Source organism: Amborella trichopoda, chromosome 6 (assembly GCF_054954075.1).
Source record: "Amborella trichopoda isolate Santa Cruz 75 chromosome 6, AtrichopodaSantaCruz75HAP2 v2.0, whole genome shotgun sequence".
Classification (NCBI taxonomy): Eukaryota; Viridiplantae; Streptophyta; class Magnoliopsida; order Amborellales; family Amborellaceae; genus Amborella; species Amborella trichopoda.
In genome coordinates this window covers 1,657,509-1,677,590 of record NC_142341.1, presented here as the reverse complement: position 1 = coordinate 1,677,590, position 20,082 = coordinate 1,657,509, and the positions used below count along the sequence as shown (strand labels likewise).

General features: G+C 32.1%; 2 protein-coding genes across 17 annotated transcripts in view; both read left to right on the top strand.

Annotated features, from left to right (window-relative positions):
- Positions 1-677: 677 nt before the first annotated feature.
- Positions 678-7,760, top strand: LOC18434563 (GDSL esterase/lipase 5). Of its 2 annotated transcripts, none has more exons than XM_088870062.1 (5): positions 678-1,027; positions 1,912-1,949; positions 4,757-4,984; positions 6,205-6,451; positions 7,364-7,760. In XM_088870062.1, exons 1-5 carry the CDS (start codon positions 778-780, stop codon positions 7,675-7,677), a joined length of 1,077 nt encoding a protein of 358 aa, XP_088726188.1. In that variant the 5' UTR covers positions 678-777; the 3' UTR covers positions 7,678-7,760. The 2 variants fall into 2 exon arrangements, with proteins under 2 accessions (XP_088726188.1, XP_006844694.1); XM_006844631.4 differs by having other exon boundaries at positions 679-1,027; positions 1,831-1,949.
- LOC18434564 (GDSL lipase) overlaps positions 7,372-20,082 on the top strand; it is a 27,898-nt gene continuing 15,187 nt past the window's right edge. For 10 of the 15 annotated variants that reach the window (XM_088870066.1, XM_020667323.2, XM_088870065.1 and 7 more), the window contains exons 1-2: positions 7,372-8,709; positions 9,852-10,098. In XM_088870066.1, the coding sequence (XP_088726192.1) occupies positions 8,491-8,709; positions 9,852-10,098 (466 nt within the window). In that variant the 5' untranslated portion in view covers positions 7,372-8,490. Of the gene's footprint in view, positions 8,710-9,851; positions 10,099-14,534; positions 14,684-17,406; positions 18,020-20,082 lie in introns of those variants that run through there. The other 5 variants (XM_088870070.1, XM_088870076.1, XM_088870075.1 and 2 more) reach the window with 5 other exon arrangements.

Genomic DNA, 20,082 nt, shown 5'->3' with positions numbered 1-20,082 from the left:
ATCCTACACACATAGGTGTGGGACGTTCTAGTAGGATCATTACTTACAAATTTAACAATATTATCAAAAAAAAAAAAATCTATTTGATTGAAAATAGAATAACGATATTACATGACCCTCCCACATTCGTGTGAGTAGGACCCTAAAAGTTCACAATAACTTTTTGATAGATCTCTATAAAATCCTTTCACCTAAATCTCACAATATGTCATAGCTTTTTCATTTTCATTTTTTCAATTTTTTTTTTTTTCTGATTTTTATAAAGAAGGTCTCATAATGTCATTTCTCTTACGGAATATGTCCCTAAAATTCTATTAGAATAATTTCTCCCTTGGCCTCGCTGATTCTTCCTAGAAGTCATGGTAGACTAGCTCGTTACGTTTTGCGACGAAAAGAACGTAACAAAGATTCCTCACGTTAGTGTGACGTGTGCTTTCCCGTTGATTGGACGGTTGACATTTTTTTCCAGGCATCCATCTTTTTAGGGTGATTGCTCATCCATCAAAATCAGGTCGTACAACTCGTGACATAAATCTACCCTACGCAACTGTAGCATTCAATCTCAACGGTCCAATTTATAAAATGATTTCAAGCCACAATAAACCAAATTTATGTATTTTGCAAGCATATTATTTGAGTGAAAATTTTGGCTATAAATACCCATCTAGCTTTCATTCAAGCCTCCATGTGAGTCTTCCACGAAATTGGCCACTGATTTATAGGCTTGTTCATTCAGCAATACATTTTTATTATATTTTTTTTTTATTTTTTTACAAAATGGGATGGGGTTTGAAATGTGAATGTGGTCTTTTGATATATGTTTTGGTGGTTATGGGGAGGGAGATTGTTAATGGAGAAAGGGTGAAGCTTTTTGTGTTGGGGGATTCCCTAGTGGATTGTGGCACCAACAATTACATAAATAGTTCCAAGGAGCATAGGGCAAATTATTTTCCTTATGGTCTAAATGCCTTTTCTGGCCACCCTACTGGTCGCTTCTCAGATGGGAAGGTCACACCAGATTTTATTGGTACTTCATGATTTTTTTTTTTTGTTTTATTGAAGAAATATAAAATAAAATTATTTATTTTGATTATAAAGAGATCATATTTATTTTAATTGTCAAATGTGAAATTAGATGGTTCAATTTACACCATTAACTATATTTGACGTGAAAGAAAATTATTAGCCCACTTTGCACAAAAAAAATAAGATACATGTGGTCAAATTTACGACTTGCATATTTGTGACCAATGTATGCGTACTTTATTTATTTTATTTTATTGAAAAATAGCTGGATATAGGTCCCACCAATCTGTTGATATAAAATAAATCTCACACAATTCACGAGAAAAAGCCCAACTTGGGAAATAAATGAAAGGAAATTACAACAAAGCTTTTTCACTACTGTAGACTTTCAGGAAAATGAAATAGAAAGTTTATTTGTTTCAGTATAAACTCAAGTGCATTCAAATCCTTAAAGAAAAACCACAACAAAAAAAATCTAATAATCCATTATTTCCATCTTTTTCTTGTTCTTCTCTTCTTCACCCTTGAACCTAGTTTACTAAAAGAACGAAAAAAAAAGAGAAAAAGTTGATGTGTGGGGACTCGATCTCTTGATTGGTGGTTTGGTTACACATGCTTTTTTTCTGATGTAGATGACAAGACATCTCGACCATCTTATTTCTTTCACTTAGCACATTTTAAATATGAAAAATAGATATATATGCGCACAATCATCCTTAACTATTAGATTTAAAATCTACTGAATGTAGATGGATATATATATACCATCTCTCTGGCTCATTCTTTGGTTTGTGTAAACTTTAGCCGAACTCGCGAACTTACCTCTTATCCCGCCATACTTGCAATCGAATGCTGACCATTCTTATGGAGCCAACTTTGCTTCAGGAGGAGCCGGAGTTTTATCAGATACAAACCAAGGGGAGGTAATATTTAGTATTTTTGTGTTTTAAATTCATAGAAAGCTTTCAATACTTTCCCTACTGTATATAAGCTACATATCTCTCCCTATTCAGCTGTTCGATCTGAATGAACGGCAGATATGACCCCAATCACAATGTTATGCTTACACACTGTTTTATTTTTTAATTTTTCCATATAGAACATTTTGACATTAAATTTTGGTTGTCCACTACTCTCTCGAAGTCGCACCTGAAAAAATATTAAAAAATATCTTCAAATAAATAAAATGACCAAAATGCCACTAAAACTTTCAGCAGTCTTTTAGTAATTTTATTTTTTTAAAAATATTTTTTAAATACTTTTTTTACTGCGCTCCATTGAGATGGTGGCACATACCAAATTTATATTCATATAATTTGTAGAAACAAATTAAAAATAAAAATATTCTTAGGAGTTAGATCTAGATCAAATAGCGGCTCACTTGATCTAAATTGGACTGGAGCTTTTCCTTACATTTGTCTCCAAATATTTAGACTCAAACCATGTTTAGCACCCTTTTTTGTTTCTCAATGTTTCAAAACTTGGATCGGTGGGGTACATCATACATCCAACAAATCCATGTTGAATCACCGAATCACTGATCCAAATCAGTTCAAAGGTCACACAAATATTAAAAATAATAACATATAAAAAATTGAAATAGGAGCTTATGGGGCGGAGATTTAAAAGTACTTAAGAAATATTAAATAAACTTAAAAAAGAAAAGTATGATAGGGTTTTAGGGGTAATTAGGGCCGGGACTGGTGGTCCAACTCTCCAGGTTTTAAAACACTGGGTTGTTGACGCAAATGTCTTCTTAGCACATGCAGCGTTCTTCGACAAAGTGCATCCTATATCCTTCAAGGCCTATTTACAAGTACTTTATCGATCTAAGATTTTGGGATTTACTTTAAAATTACCCGATGAATATTTTCAAAAATAAAAGGGCAAGCTTTCTATGCTTCCCTTACAGTATAGAAGTTCTATCCTCCCCTTATCCAACCGTCCATTTTGAATGGAGGGCTAAGATTGCCCCAATCCCAATGTCATGTCTTCACTATTTTATTTTTAATTTTTTTTCTATAAACTATTTTGACACAAAATTTTGGACGTCCATTCATCTATTAAACTCGCACTAGAAAAAAATATAAAAAAATATATTTTCAATAAAATAAAATGATCAAAATACCCCTGAAAATTTTAAGGGGTATTTTGGTCATTATATTTTATCAAAAAAATATTTTTAATATTTTTTATAGGTGCGCTTCAATGAGAAGATGACATGTACCAAATTTCATATTCATACAATTTGTATTAAAAAAAACTAAAAATAAAATAATTTAAGATGTCGGATCTTAGATCAAACGGTGAGTGCCACTCTTGATCAAAATTGGACGGCTGGATGGTAGGAGGAGGATAGAACTTCTATACTGTAGGGAAAGCATATAAACCTTTCCCAAAATAAAATTGATCAAACTACCCATAAGGGACAAGCTATTTAATGTTTTTATCTTTTTGCAACTATTCCATTTGACGATCATGTGGTTTTTATGGGTACTTTGAATTTAAATCCAAGGAAATTGAAATATAAATTATGTTCTAATTTTGATATTTATAAATAGTGTCATATATTAATTTACGATCAAGTTCCTTTCTTGAGAACATAAAGCATATTTTAATTTTATCGCTTTCTATGTATCAGATTAAGCTCAAATTTAGTTGGCATATACACGTCACTAACATATACCGAAAAAAAATATTAAAAATAAATTAAAATAATTAAAGGATCAAGCTACCCTATATAATTCATGAGTAGTTTGACAATTTTATATATTTTAAATTATTTTTTAAATATTTTTATAGGTATATGACAATGAAAAATATGAACATACTAAATTTGATTTTAATCCGATTAATAGAAAAAGAGGTAAAATTAAAGTACAATTTATGTTCTTAAATGTGGGACTTGAGAGCAAAATATGAAATATAAAAGAGCATTTTTAAATATAAAAAACAAAACACGATTTATTCCTAAATTTTCAAATGCTAATAGTTCATATCTTATGGTTATCTTGATAAATTTTCTTTAAGAACAAGATTTTGAATATTTAAATACTTAGATGTGACTTACAAAAATTCGATGGTCTTCGTTCAATTTTAGGATGTTATTTCTTAAAAAACATATACAAAAGGAATTATTTCATTTTAATAATAATAATAATAATAATAATAATAATAATAATAATAATAATAATAATAATAATAATAATAATAATAATAATAATAATAATAATAATAATAATAATAATAATAATAATAATAATAATTATTATTATTATTATTATTATTATTATTATTATTATTATTATTATTTTTCAGGTTGGTTGCTAAATTGATGCAGTTACATCCCCGAAATTTAGGATCCTAAAAATAGGTTTTATAGAATATAATCTTTTGCACCTTTTGAAAAAAAAACAATATTTCATTGGAAAAGTATACTATGAGACAATTTATTTTTGGTACAAAGTATCACAATCAATCTTGACCGTTGGATGTGAAATTGGATGGCGACATTTATTCTAATGACCAAGCTCAAACTTCAAAAGAAATTTTCTTGAACTTTGGAACACACCTATGCTATTAGATTTCACATCGAACGGTTATAAGTGATAGTGACTTCCTTGTATCAAAAGCAAATGGTCTCATTGTATACAATCCATATTTCATTTGTTAAAAACATAAGTAAATGCAATGTTATTTCTGAAAATTTGAAATTTTAGAAATGTTTCAGGTTGTGGACATGGGCATGCAAGTGGCGCAACTCAGTGAACTTAAATATGAGTTTAAGAGAAAATTTGGGCACTTTAAGGCTCACCAAGAATTCTCACAAGCTGTTTATTGTATTAGCATTGGGCTAAATGATTATAAGGTGCTTTTCAATGATTATGAAGGCCAAATATCACAAAACAAAGATGAATTTGTCAAATTTGTTATAGGCAAATTGTCTTCACATATTCAAGTGAGTTTTCCTTCTTCATCTTGTAATACTGTTATTTCTTTTATTTAATGGATAACATTCATCTTTGATCAACACTTTTAAGTGTGAAACTAGAGACAACTTCTTGGTACTCGTGTTTGATTTCAAAAGTTTTAAGGAAAAAATTGGCTTTGATTGTACATTATGAAATAATTTCTATCATCTATAACTATAAGATGTGAAATCTGAATGCTTGATTGTATCACATAATTCAAAAATAGAGTTTAAGCTAGTTCAACGTGATACCCTCAACTACCCAATTTTACATCTAACAGACAAAGTTGTTAATAAAATCCGTATACCCGAACATCGATGTGATATAAACAATAGCCTCTAGCTACAATCCCACCCATGTAGAGGGTGCCTATAGCAATAAAATGAACACTACCTATTTTACCCTTTGTTTAGTTGCACTCTTTATTCGCAATTGGCCTAATGGTAATAAACCAGAGAGCAGCGTGGATGTTAATTCAGTTTTGATTCCAAACTGGAATAGAAAATGGAAAAAAAAAAATGGTAAAAAAAAAAAAGCATAAAAGGGCGGAGTTTCTCTCGGTTTCGATTCAAATATCAGACTTTAAATAAATAACGATATATTTTGTGCTTGTTTTCAAGTGATTATATTAGGAGAATTTCACCAAAAAGTTTTATTACAACACGGGAAACCTCAGATCCCAATTGAAGTATTACGAATACTAGGTCCAGCTTCTCATGTCTAATATTGAAAACTTATTTCACAAACTAAAATTGATCAGGGTTAAAATAGCTAAGCTGAACAACTACTTCTATAATAATTGGAGAGAGAGAGAGGGGGATAAGTGAGCCAAGAGAGGCAAAAGAGGTTCAAGTTATATCAAAAGCTTTTCTGAATAATCTTTATAAAACTTTTTGTTATTTTCTTTAGAAAATGAGTTTTTAGGATATTTCTTCTGACATTAATTATTTTTATTTGTCAAAAAAATGAGTTTTTAGGATATTTGGAGGTTCATGCCTATTGAAATCTTTCCTAAAAAATAGTCTTTTTCAATAGAAGTGCATCTTAAATAAAGTATTCCTAACCATGAGTGCATTAGGTTCAACTATTAAAGAAGGCATAAAGGCCTTTATAGAAGTTGGAACATGTAACCATCAATGCAATTAACAATTCTTTCTCTCTCTCTCTCTCACACACATATTTTTTAGTTCTATTTATTTTTTGGCAGGGTCTGTACAATAATGGTGCAAGAAAATTTTTAAATGTGGGATTGAAGGATTTAGGCTGCACTCCTCATATGAGGGCGCATGGAAAAGGGGAGTGTTTGCATGAGGCCACTTATCTTAGTGCATCTCATAATGCTGCAGCAGAAAACCTGTTAATAAGTCTGGAATCCAAATTAGCAGGATTTAAGTACATTTTCTTCGACTACTTCAAGTTTTTGAGGACCAGAATTGAAGAACCCCACAAATATGGTAAAAATCAATCCTCTCTAGTTATTATTTTTATTTGTTGGATATTTATTTTTGCTAGTAGAAGGTCACAATCATCTTTTAGCTGTCATATTTGAAATTGGGGGGTCAGGGGGATGTCATTTATTTCAATGAGTCTGAGAAACATTTATTTGAAGTATGGATGCCTTTAATGACATACCCCTACCTCCTTGTACAAGGGTGATTATGACCTTTAGTATCAATGACAAAGAATCTTATTTGTATACTTTACCTAATTTTTGGTAGGTAAGCTTGATTTGCTTTGTTCAAAACAATTTTTATTTGTTTCAATGTGTCTGATAAGGTAGTTTTAAGGATTATATTGGTAGTTATATTCGGTTGTATACATGAAAAACTGTAAAATTAATACCTGGCCAAATGGAGATGAAGGGAAATGAAGCCAAAATGGAGGAGAAATAATGTCAATATTTTTTTCTTTATTTTTTTTTGGCGATTTAGTATGTTCTGCCTCTTTATGCTCAAATAGAGTGAGTGTTGCTGGAGCACACTATTCAAACACTCCCTGAAGAAAAAGAGTTAGGATGATTTTCAATCTCAAATTTTGGTTGGGATCCACTGTAAAATCACAATGTCAATGTTCTCACAAGACAATATTTGGATTCTTGAGTTATTAAACTCATGAACTTAGTAAAAAAAAAAGAATTTGATTTTCCCAACAATTGGATGGTTTCTGTTCAATCTTCAAACTTTCTTGTTTGAGGTTGGTTGCCGAGTTGAGAAGGTTAGATCCCCAAAATTTGGGTTCCTAGCAATATTACTAAGAGTGTTTTACCCAAGAGAGTGAATGCAGGATATGCTCCCTTGAGAATCTATAATATTTTAGCTGTCAATAGGAGAGGGAGATAACTAAATTTATGAACTTATTTTCAACAGGATTTATTGATGGACACCAAGCATGTTGCGGATCCGGACCCTTTCGAGGGTTGTACACATGCGGAGGAAAGTCTGGATCCTCGGGATACGAGCTTTGCGAGAACCCGGCCGGTCATGTGTTTTTCGACTCATTCCATTCCACAGAAGGCATAAATAGGCAAGCAGCCCACGCACTATGGTTAGGGGAGGACCCTACTGTGAGGCCTCTCCCTCTTAGTGAATTCTTCAATAAGAAGGTTTCACCTGGGGGTCTTGGTCTTGAGAGGAAAGGGAAAGCAAAGATGTCCTTAACATTAGGGCATCATTCCTACTAAGAAAACATATATGGCGAATGTGGACCATACTTTTATTTAGTTTTTTCATTATCAAGAATATTATCCATATTTTTCTTTGTTCCCATCTTGTGTAGTTAGTTAGAGTATCATCTTGTGTAGTTAGTTAGAGTATCATCTATGGACCCAACTTTGCCTCCGGAGGAGCAGGAGTTCTCTCTGAAACAAAGGGAAGGTAACCTTCATTTATCTCAATTACTGGCATTTCATTCTCAAGATACCGAGGGTCTAACTATATTAAGTAGTTTGTTATTTGTTATTTTTACTGAGGGTATGACCTTTAATAGAGTAGAATGACAAACTAATAGCTGACCCCGATAGTTGAAAACAACTTTGATGATGATGATGATGATGATATTTGTTATTTTCACCATTTTAAGATGCATGATTGATTTCATATACTTTGGGCACTAGAATGTTTTACAACATTAATTACATACATTATAAGTTGATTGAATTTGAATTAGTGCCCGAAAGTTCAACTGGTGTTTAAAACCATAGACATGGTCTTAGACATACATGGGTCCCAGGCTTGAGTCACCCAGCTCGAGTCGGGCTAGTCGCAATTTGAACCGGTGATATTGTGACATTAAAAAGTAGGGTTTAGGGCAAAGCCGGGGAAATCTGAGGTTTTTCTTCAGACTCACCAGCATCCTAATCAGGACCAACTCAAAAGAGTCCTGAGCTGTGTTAGTTGTTTTTTAAACACCGGGTTCAACAAAAAATGTTTGGTTAAAATATAGAAAGCTGGAACAAATTCGAAATGAGAAGTTCAAGAAGTTTCAGGTTGTGGACATGGCAATGCAAGTGGAGCAATTCATTGAGCTCAAAAATGAGTTCAGGACGAAATTAGGGCACTCGAAGGCCCAACAAGCATTCTTACAAGCTGTTTATTACATCAGCTTTGGATTAAATCATTATAAGGCACTTTTCAACCATTATGAACCCCAAAGGTCACAACCCAAAGATGGATTAGTGGAAATTGTAATCGGCAACTTATCCTTACATATTCAAGTGAGTTATCAGCTTCCTTCCTCTTTTGTTCCTTTTCTATGCTAATAGGCTAATAGGCAAAGTATATCACAAGATCATTTAATACTAATATAAGGAGGTTAAAGTCATTATTGACTATTAGATGTAAAATTGAGTGACCAGGGGTGTGCCATTGAACCGACACTAAGTTCAAAACAAAATTTATCGAGCTTTGTGATACACCCAGTGTAGGAAAAATCGGGGCCCGGTTAATCAGAACCGGCTATTTGTGGTTCCGGTTTCGGTTGGTTTTGGTGAACAGGTTGGGTATTTTAAAATAATTTCAAAAAAAGTATATAAAATCCCAATAAATTAGGGACTTTATGTGTAATGTATTTTTTAATGTTTTTCATCATTTTGGCAAAGATTGAAAATTTTTTTGGCCATTAATACTTATTTTTACAATTTCCCATCTTGTTTGAAAAATTTCAAAAATATCTCTAGGTACAAATCGATTATTTAAAATCCATTTTTTCATTGATTTTCAATTTCATTTGGATGTGATTTGTTTAACATGTTTTAAATATATTATATTTTATTAAATTTTTTTGTATGTATTTTATTTTTTTTGACCTCCCGAGACTTGCCCGGTTAGGCCGATTGAACCCGGCTAGTTTATCGGTTAGGCCGGGTGAACCGCTTTGGGCCCCATGTCCGATTAACTATTTCAGTTCGCTTTTTCCCACACTGGATACACTCAAAATCACATCCAATGGCTAATATGTAATCGGCAATTTGTCCTCACTGTCCTTTCTTCTTTTGTGGAAGTTAACAAGAAAAGGGAGGCATTATACATCTAGCTACATCTTGGACAGTGTTACTCCTAGTTATTGTGTGGATAACAAAGTTTAGAAAACGGAAAAAATGCATTAAGGTGGTAGGCATACTAATTTGGTATATACGTTGAGCGCAATGAAGGATTTCATGAACACTATTCAAACTGTTTGATACCAATTGTAGATGGCTAGGGTGCTATCAAATTTTCTGATGGACTTTGAGCGCAGGAACGACATACCCAAGCCATTCCTGATTGACATTTGATAGCTGGTGTGATGTACTGCTCATTGCATACATTTCCACGGCAAATACAATCTCTCTTTCTCTCATTATTGAATTTATTGCAGGCACTAGATAGCCATGGTGCAAGAAAGTTTTTACTTTCAGGGCTCAAGAACTTGGGCTGTATGGCTGGCATGAGGATGCTTAATAATGGGGAGTGTTTGGATGAAGCTAGTTATCTTTGTTTATCTCACAATGTTGCTCTAGAGGAACTTCTAATTGGTCTCGCCTCCAAATTAGATGGCTTCAGATATATCTTCTTCGATCAATTCGAGTTTTTTAAGGCTAGGACTGAAAAGCCCCACAATTATGGTTAGTGCTCAATCTTTCTTATACTTTGATGGGTTCTTTAAGCACAAAGTATGTTTACCATAAATCATCACAAGAAAGAGCAACATAAAGTACAATAAGTTTTTGTTTTATTTGTTTGCTATAAAATATCAGCTCAAAGAGGAACACTTTAAGAAAGGAACATTTATGTGGTTACTAATGTTAGGATTTAAGAACCCTCTTAGATGCAGAAATATGAAACCCAAAACTTTTGGATCCTATTAAAATCATGTACTCAATCTGCTAGAAATAAAATAAGTGAGAGTACAAACTATAATATGAGAAATAAAGGATATACACGTACCGCAAGAACATAAATACTTTATGTGGCTTACTCTATAGGCAATATCTATGGGCATGACAAATTAAAATCTAGTATACTGATGAGAGTTACATAATGATTTTTGGGATATAGAGTGAATTTTTTAACCTTCGACAAAACCCAATCAAACAACCTTTTTAGAATTACCTGATCGACCTCATCAGCCGATATCTCATTTTTAGTCCATAACTAAACCACTGTCCAAGAAAAGAATATAAGAGCAACTATGATTTTCTCTTACTAAAAGAGGAAACCACCCAAAATCTTTATGGAAATAACTTCTTTACAAAAATAAACCAATCACTCTAACATCATAGTGTTTCTCTCTATAGAGAGCTCATTTCTCTCTAACATCAAAGTGTTTCTCTCTATAGGGAGCTCATTTCTCTCTAACATCATAGTGTTTCTCTCTATAGAGAGCTCATTTCTCTCTAACATCATAGTGTTTCTCTCTATAAAGAGCTCATTTCTCTCTATGTTGATGCTTTATCTCCTATGAGGGCCCCCACCTCTCTCTCTAGAAGAAGCCACTTTTTCTAAATGGTGACCCAAATAGAGCACAAAAATTCTCATCTCATTGTATATCATATGAGAATCCCATAGATCTCATATATATCTCAAATTTTAGATATAACCAAGAGTCCTAATCTAATTGGACTTCAATGACTATACCAATTTAGAGAAATGATCAATATTAAAATCAATATCAATCCCATATAATATGATATTTTCTTATGGTAGTGATTTTTGATATCACCATTTCCGACAACCAAGAAATTAAATTTAGGGTATTTGTTTTGGTAAAACTACAGTACTAAGAAGGAGGTGTAAAGAAGTAAAACAAATGCAGATGAAAAATGGTGGAGCTTGAAAATGTTTCTATGTGACCCCAACAACATAAAAATTATATGTGACCTTGACCTCTTAATCGTTTGATTTGAATTGAGCGGCTATGATTGTTCAAAGAAAATAGGTGAAAAAGAAGAAAAATAAAAAAATATAGGGAAAATATCTCTTTATTCCCTATTTTTAACTTCAATATCTTACGAGACTCAAAAATTGAAAATATTACTTGTAAGCAAAATGTCTCTATATTTTCTATCTTACAACCCCCTGGACCATAAAATTTTGACCCAAACAAACACTAAATTGACACCCTATTCAAACTCTATCTCTCTCTCTAAAACTCCATTTCTCTCTCTCTTCGTTTCTATGTGAGTTTACTAGCCAAGAGGTTTAGCTTGAGCTCGAACACGAGCACACCTTCTTATGTGTGAGAGAGAGATGGAGTTTAGGTTTTAGAGAGAGATGGAGTTTTAGAGAGAGAAAGAGATGGAATTTGAGTTTTTGGGAGAGAGATGGAGTTTAGAGAGAGAGAAGATGATGTAAGCGTGAGAGATGGAGTTTGGGTTTTAGAGATAGATGGAGTTTTGAGAGAGAGATGATGATATGAGAGAGATATGAAGTTTTAGAGAGAGAGAGAGATAGAGTCATTTTATAAGTTGTTGAGGTCACCAATACATGGTCAAAAGGGTTTAGGGGGTTGAAAGATAGAAAAGATGGAGTCTTTTTGCTTACAAGTAATATTTTCAATTCTTGAGTCTAATGAAATATAAAAGTTAAAAATATGGGATAATAGGATATTTTTCCAAAAATATATACCTCGACAAGATCACATTAGTTTGTCTTTCAATTCCTTATTAATTTTTTTTTTCTTCAAAGAAAGCTAACAAGCAGTCGCAAATGGTGGTGTTTCACAACAACAAACTCATATGCAGCCCAGGCGTAAACTCATGGGCTAACACTAGCTTTCCTTTGCGTTTCAATTCCTTGAAACTTGTATTATTGTTCTTGTTATGAATATCAACTGTACTTTTCAAGCGGTATTTTGGTACTTAGCAAAATTTGGACACTTTTATACTATTGTACTCAACAAAATTGACTGTTATGAGTGTCAATTGTTGCGCTTATCAATATAATATAATAAAGTTTCAAGGGGTATCATTATATTTTATAAAAATATATTTTAATATTTTTTTAGGTATGTCTCATTGAGAAGATGGAACGTACCAAATTTCATATTCATACAATTTCTAGAAAAAAATAAAAATAAAATACTCTGAGAAGTCAAATCTAGATCAAACGGTCAGTGACTCACTTGATCTAAATTGAACAGCTAGATGGGAAGGGAATTATATATCTTCTATTTTGTAAGGGAAGTATGGAAACCTTTACCTTTCCGTAAATGAAATATCTTTTTTTTTTTTTTTTGTAAAATAATTTTTTAAATTAAATTTTATTTGTTAATTTGCATTATTAGTAAATATACAATACATAATTATATTAAAAAAAGGTGCTTAGGCATCAGCTTACTCATACCTTTGTCTTGAATTTTAAGAGCTTTAGGATCCAAAAACTGAAACACATCCCAATCAATTGAAAATCCTATTTTCAAATCCAGGAATTTGGAGCTTCAAAAATAGCATATTTGATTAAAGAATTACAATTTATGACCCATAATTCGTTTCTTTTTAGAGTCATGAACGTGGTGGTCAAAGATGGTAGACTTGTAAAATCTTGGATCCAAAAGAATAACGGACATACAACACTGTCCATATGTGTGAGTAAAAAATTCAATACATTATTGTATTTTAACATTTTTTGGTACTTATTACAAATTTTTACCTTTGAAATATTTTTATTTTATTTTAAAATATGATATTAAAAATTATAATGGAATTGATAACGCGCATAGCATGGGCTATGTACTTTTAACTTTGTTTGTAAGCTGATTTTTTTACTACTTTTAGAAGTGGACCCTTAACTGAAACACCAAGGAACTCCAAAAATATGTGACGCAAATTAATTATTTATGTTGAGTTAGCAAAGCACATGGCACCTCACAGTATCATTCTCCAAATATTCCTTTCTTTTAGTTCTTTTTTCCTTTGTTTTTTTGTTGTGTTGAACATGGCACATGCTACCTACTTATTCATATGATACAAAGCATAGTCAGAAAAACGCCATTTAAAATGCAATTTCTCAAAAATAATTTTTGTAATTTCTTTTCTAAAGTTGTTATTTTCAAAATATCTTAAAAATACTTGAGGTTTTGAAGAAAATGAAGTATTACTTGACTATAACATTTTTATAAAAGTTATCAATATAACTTTTTAAATTTGCCTTAAATTTAATCTTCTTTGTTATTTTTGTCAATTAGTATTTCGATATATATATATATATATATATATATATATATATATATATAGGTTTTGTAGGCTACACCACTTGTGGTGTAAACCTTTAAAGTACTCAACATATTTAGGTACCCTTATTTTATAGTACACTAATTTTTTGTTTAGGGGTATTTTAAGTAATTAGTCAAAGGTAAACTAAAAATTTTTAATAAAAAATACTAAAAAAAGGAATAATAGTATCAACAATACTAATAATTCATTTTACTTTATCTATAAAAAAAACAACAAAAAAAAAAAAGGATTTTTCCCTACTGTAACAATAATATTTTTATTAAAATTTTTTATTAAAATATGTTTTCTTTCTTGTTAGGGCTTTTGTATGCTAAAAAATTTGAATCCTGTTTTTTTTCTTACCTCGTTCAACTTCCTTGAGAGAGAGCAAATATGCAGAGAGAGAGAGAGTGTGTGTGTGTTTGGGGAACATGGGAGAAAGAGGGAGGAAAAATGGGGGAGAGTGAGAAAGGCGGACTAAAAATTTCTTCATGCCACTGTTTTCCTCAAAGCATAAAATTTGGACGCCATTTTTTTCGTTGAAACATATATATATATATATATATATATATATATATATATATATATATATATATATATATTTGGGGTCTTGTATTGAAGTATCTTGGTTTAGTTTCTGATACAGAAATAGAGTATCTCTATGGATTGATTGCTTTGACATTGAGAGCTGTTTGATTATTTTATAGATAGTAGAGAGTTTCTTATCGATTATGATTAAGGATTAGGGCTGATATATCCCTCTTTCTTCTACTTTATGTATTGGGATTGAAAAAAAAAAATCGGAGAGGCCCCTGTTTTAAAAGTCTTAATCCCACTCGTTCATTCAGCAGGGATGATGGACGGTTGATGCTCCACCGAACTGCTATTCCTATTGTTGGCCACCGTTTGGGAGCTTTTTACACTCGCAATTGAATAACCCAACTCTCTTATATATAAATATCACTCTTCCAATAATTAGACTAGTTTTAATGGCGAAGAATAGTTTAGGCGTTCAAATTTTGAAAAAGAAAATAGGAAATACTAGTCTTCCTTTCAACTGGCAACGTAGGGCCGAGAATTTTTCGGATCACTTCAGATCCACCGAGATTTGGATCCGGATCTACTTAGATTTGGATTTGGATCCAAAAGTATATATGGGACCAGATTTGATCCAAATTCAAAAACTATACATGGTTTCCGGATTAAGCTTTTTTTAATATATATATATATATATATATATATAGGAAAAAAAAATCATGTCAACCCATGGGCTGATAGAATAGTGTAAGTCTAACGGCCCAGATTGAATCGACCCATCTGGGCTGATTTGACAATCATGACCTCATTTTCTAATGTAATTTTACTATTGTATATACAAATCCAAATCAAATAAAATTTGGAACTTCCATTCTTCTCATCAAAACATACCTAATAAAAATATTTAAAAAATAATTCGTAAAAATTAAATTAACCAAATTACCCCTAAAATTTGCAGGAGCATTTTGGTTACTATATTTTTTATGAATTATTTTTTTGATAGTTTTATTAGATTCTCCTTTTTGCAAAGAATAGATTCCCTAAATTTCAAGTTAATTGAATTTTTATAAAATAAAATAAAATTAAAATGCGAAAAACAATCGTGACTATTGGATCAATCTAGATTCAATGAGACCATTTACCTTTGGTACAAGGAGGTCACAATTTCCTACAATTATCGGATGCAAAATTTGATAGTGTGGATGCATTACAAAGTTCGAAAAAATTTCTTTTGAAGTTTGAGCTTGGTCGATGGAATAAATGCAGCCATCAAATTTCACATCTAATGGTCAAGATTAATTATGACCACCTTGTACCAAAGATAAATGACTTCATTATATAATTTTCCTTATTTTAAAAGAAAATTTTAATTAATTTTTGTGAAGCTTAACTTAACTAGTAGGAGGAAAACGAGAACTTAAAAATTAGGCTCGTACTTATTTTCTCTCAATAATATAGAATTTATAGAAATTATAAAAAATATACCTTAATTTTTGTCTAATTAGAAAAAAAACCATATACTTTATTAACCTCTTCCATATATATTTTTTCTTATTTTTGGCTTTTTTTTAAAAAAAACCAAAATAGCCTTCACGATAGTCATATTACCGTGAAAGAAGGCCATAGTTTAACTATCGTAATGCTAAAGGGTTTCATTCCGGCACTTAATACGGTACTTTAAATACCGTAATACTAAAAGGCTTTATTATTGTACTCTAAGTACCGTAATGCTAAAGGGCTTCATGCCCACCCGTCTCATTTAAATGTTTCACAGTAATACTATAGCATTACTACACTTAAAATACCGTAATAAATCCCTTTAGCGTTATGTTACTTAAAGTACCGTAATGAAACTATTTAGCATTACCGTAAAAGTACTTAAAGTACCTTAATAATGCCTACCTTCATGGTAATACGATTACAGTGAAGGTAATTTAAAATTTCAAAAAATAGGATTTCAAAAGTTTAAATTCTTTTGAGAAAAAAAATTTTAGACTAAAAGAAATCGGTGGTATGTGATTTAGATTTAGAATAGGAAGCGAGGGAATACGGAAAAGAATACCTTTGATTCTATGTAGATTTAGATATCTTAAGATAAGAAATAGAAAGAAAAAAGAAAGGGATACAAATAGGAGGAAAACAAAGTCGTGATATTGAAAGAAAGGGAAATAAATGACAGGAAAAATAAATCATTGTATCAAAAAAAAGGGAGGTAAATGGGAGGAAAAAGAAATGATGGTATATTTTAAAGTGAAACCTCTCTATATGCTATAGGAAAGCGTCACTTCTCGCTCTATTGTCCGATCTGAATGAACAACTGAGATTGCTTCAGTCAAAAGGTAGTCTAAGATTGTCTGATCTTGATCAGATTGCTTAGAGTTTTTAATTTTTAAGTTTAGTTACGAATCATCTAGAAATAAAAATTGGGGCATACCCTCATCTTGTAGGGTGCACATTAAAAAAATATATTTTGAGACAATTTGAATGATCAAAATACCCTTAAAATTTATATGGTGTTTCGAGAATTTATTTAATCTAAAGTTTTGTTCCTCCATTAGGAATGAAGGATTAGAAGAGGGGGATATATTGTTGATATTTATCTTGAATTCTAGAATCCCTAATTTTAAGGGATTCGTTTCCTCTAATTTAGGTTTTCTATTTATTTGGGTAGAGCCTATTATTTAGGATGTAAGTTTATGGATAAGTCCTACTTGGATTATAAAATAGAGCCTTACGTCCTTATAGATAGGGATAAAGTTTCTTGTTGATAAAGTTAAGAAAGTTGAGATTGTTTGATGTACATGATTTTGGAGCTTTATTCTCTCTATAAAAAGATGCTTTTCTAGAGAGAGAGTATGTGTGGAAAAGTAGGCCACACATAGGTGCATTTTTGGGTTTGTCCTCTTTTGTAGAGAGAGACAGTGCATAGAGAAAAATGGAAGGAAACTTTTGGGGGTTTTTGCAGAATGAGAAAATTGAAAAGAAGAAGCCTTTGTGGGAAATTGAGTCTGCGGTTTTAGAGTAAGTTGCTTTGTGATTTTTTTTCTTTGATTTAGTAAAAAAACATCGATCGCCTTTACCCGTAGATGTAATCACAATTGTGACGAATCACGTAAATCCTGGTGTTTTTTTTTTTTTCTGCTATTTATTTATTTATTTATCTTTATTGCTTGTTTTTTGTAGATTCTTTTTCTCGTACTTTATTTTCCAAAAATCAACGCGTCAAGTTTAGAGCTTCCGCGCACAACAAATGATATTAGAGCGAGGTATGAGGTTTTGCCGGTATGGCGGTAAAAGTTTCGAATGCAAAATTCAAAGTTGAGAAATTTGATGGCAAAAACAATTTTGGAATTTGACAAATCAATGTTCAAGGTTTGCTAGTGCAACAAGGTTTACATAAAGCTCTGAAAGGAAAGTCTAAGAAACTAGAATCCATGTTGATGAGGATTGAGAAGACTTAGATATGAGGGATATGAGCATTATTCGATTGTGCTTATCGAGTGAAGTGCTATTTAATATCGTCAATGAGGATTCGACATCAAATCTTTGGTCGAAGCTTGAGAGTTTGTATATGACAAAATCCCTCACAAATCGATTGTTTTTTAAGAAAAACTTATACACCCTACGGATGAATGAAAGTACAGGTATCTATGAACACTTGAATTATTTTAATAAAATTATTTGTGAATTATTGAATATTAGTGTTAAAATAGATGGTGAAAATAAGGCTATAATTTTATTATTCTTACTCCCTCATTCGTATGAGCATCTAGTCACAACATTGCTTTATAGAAAAGATAACATAGAGATGGAGAATGTGACTTCGACTCTTCTTTCTAACGATTTGAGAAAGAGACAGGATAATGCTCAGCCACATGCAGATGGTTTAGTGGTTAGAGGGAGATCTGTTGAGAGAAGTGGAAAGAAACATGAAAGAGTAATATTTATTGCAATTACCGCAAGAAATATGGGCATGTTAAGAATGATTGTTAAAAACTCAAAGAGAAAAAAAGATGAGGTTCTGAAGTAACCAATATAGTTGATAGAAGCTCGGTAAGTGAAACAAATAGTGTATTGTCGGTCTCAACAAATTGTGAAAACTCTAAAGATTCGTGGGTTCTTGATTAAGGATGTTCCTATCATATATGACATCATCGGGATTGGTTCACCATATATAAAAACATTGATGGCGGATTAGTTTTGATGGGAAAGGATGCAGCTTGCAAGACCATTGGTGTTAGGACAATTGCTCTCAAAATGTATGATGGAGTTGTTAGAACCTTGACCATTGTTAGACACGTTCCAGATTTGAGGAAAAATATTATTTCTTTGGGTACCTTAAACTCCAATGGCTGCAATTTTATTGGAGAAGGTGGAGTTCTGAAGATTGTTAAAGGTGCTCTAGTTGTGATGAAAGGCAAGAAGATCATACCAAACTTATATGTGCTACTTGGTGATACTATCACAGATAGAGCAGCACTTTTCGTATTTGATGATGACGATTCTGACTTGACTTAGTTGTGACATATGCAATTAGGCTACATTGGTGAGAGAGGTTTTTCGGAACTTAGCAAACACAAATTGATCAATGACTTGAAGAAGTACAAGTTGGAATTTTGTGAGCACTGTGTTTATAGTAAGCAGTGTAAGGTGCAGTTTTGTACGTTAGAATATACCACAAAAGGTATTCTTGACTATATTCATTCAGATGTTTGGGGCCCTGCATCGGTTGTCTCAAAAGGTGGATCTCTATACTTTGTTGCATTTATAGATGATTTCTTTAAGAAGGTATGAATTTACACATTGAAGAAAAAGACATATGTATTTAATACATTCAAGCAGTAGAAAACAAAGGTCGAAAGACAAACTGGAAAGAAAGTCAAGTGCTTGATGACTGATAATAGTGGAGAGTACAATTCAGTGGAGTTTGTGAAATTTTGCAAGAGTGAAGGAAATGTTCTTCGCTTCACCACTCTGAGGACGCCGCAACAAAATAGAGTTGCTGAACACATGAACATGACACTTCTAGAGAAGACTCGCAACATGTTGAGTGATGCTGGTTTGTCGAAGGACTTTTGGGCTAAAACAGTCAATACGGCGTGTTACCTCGTCAACAATTCACTATCTACAATAATAGATTACAAAACACTAGAAGAGGTATGGTTCGGTAAACCTACTGCTTATTCTTATTTAAAAATTTTTGGTTATCTTACTTATGTTCATGTGAAGAATCATAAGTTAAGTCCAATGTCAAAGAAGTATGTTTACCTTGGTTATGAGAATGAGGTTCAGGCTATAGAATGTAGTGCCTAGATTTTAAGTCGCTTAAATTTATTGTTAGTTGTGATGTTAAATTCGATGAATCTGCTATTTAAAACACATTCAGAATGCTGTAGAAAAGAAAAATTGCAGCATTAGTGATGCAGTTGAGGTGGAGTTGACAACTCCAGAAAATACTTCAAATTATGTGTTAGATATTTCCTGTGAGATAATGGAGGAAGATGTTGACCATGAGGAAGTCATTGAGTCTACTCCACTTGAGGAAGAGCCTCAGTTTGAAAAGAAAAATAGAATAAAAAAGCTAGTCGTGCAGTACGATTTTGAGGACATGGTGGCTTATGCATTGGCTGCCACAAGCTAAGAGCCATCCACTTTTATGGAAGCTACACAGGATAGTGATAGTAGCAAGTGGAGTGAAGCCATGGATGAAGAAATGAAATCTTTACAGAAGAATCGCACTTGGGATCTCGTGAAGTTGCCTAAAGGCAAGAGAGCCATTGGTTGTAAATGGGTTTATAAGAAGAAAGATGGGTCACTTGAGACTGGTGGTGATCGATTTAAGGCACGTTTGGTTGCAAA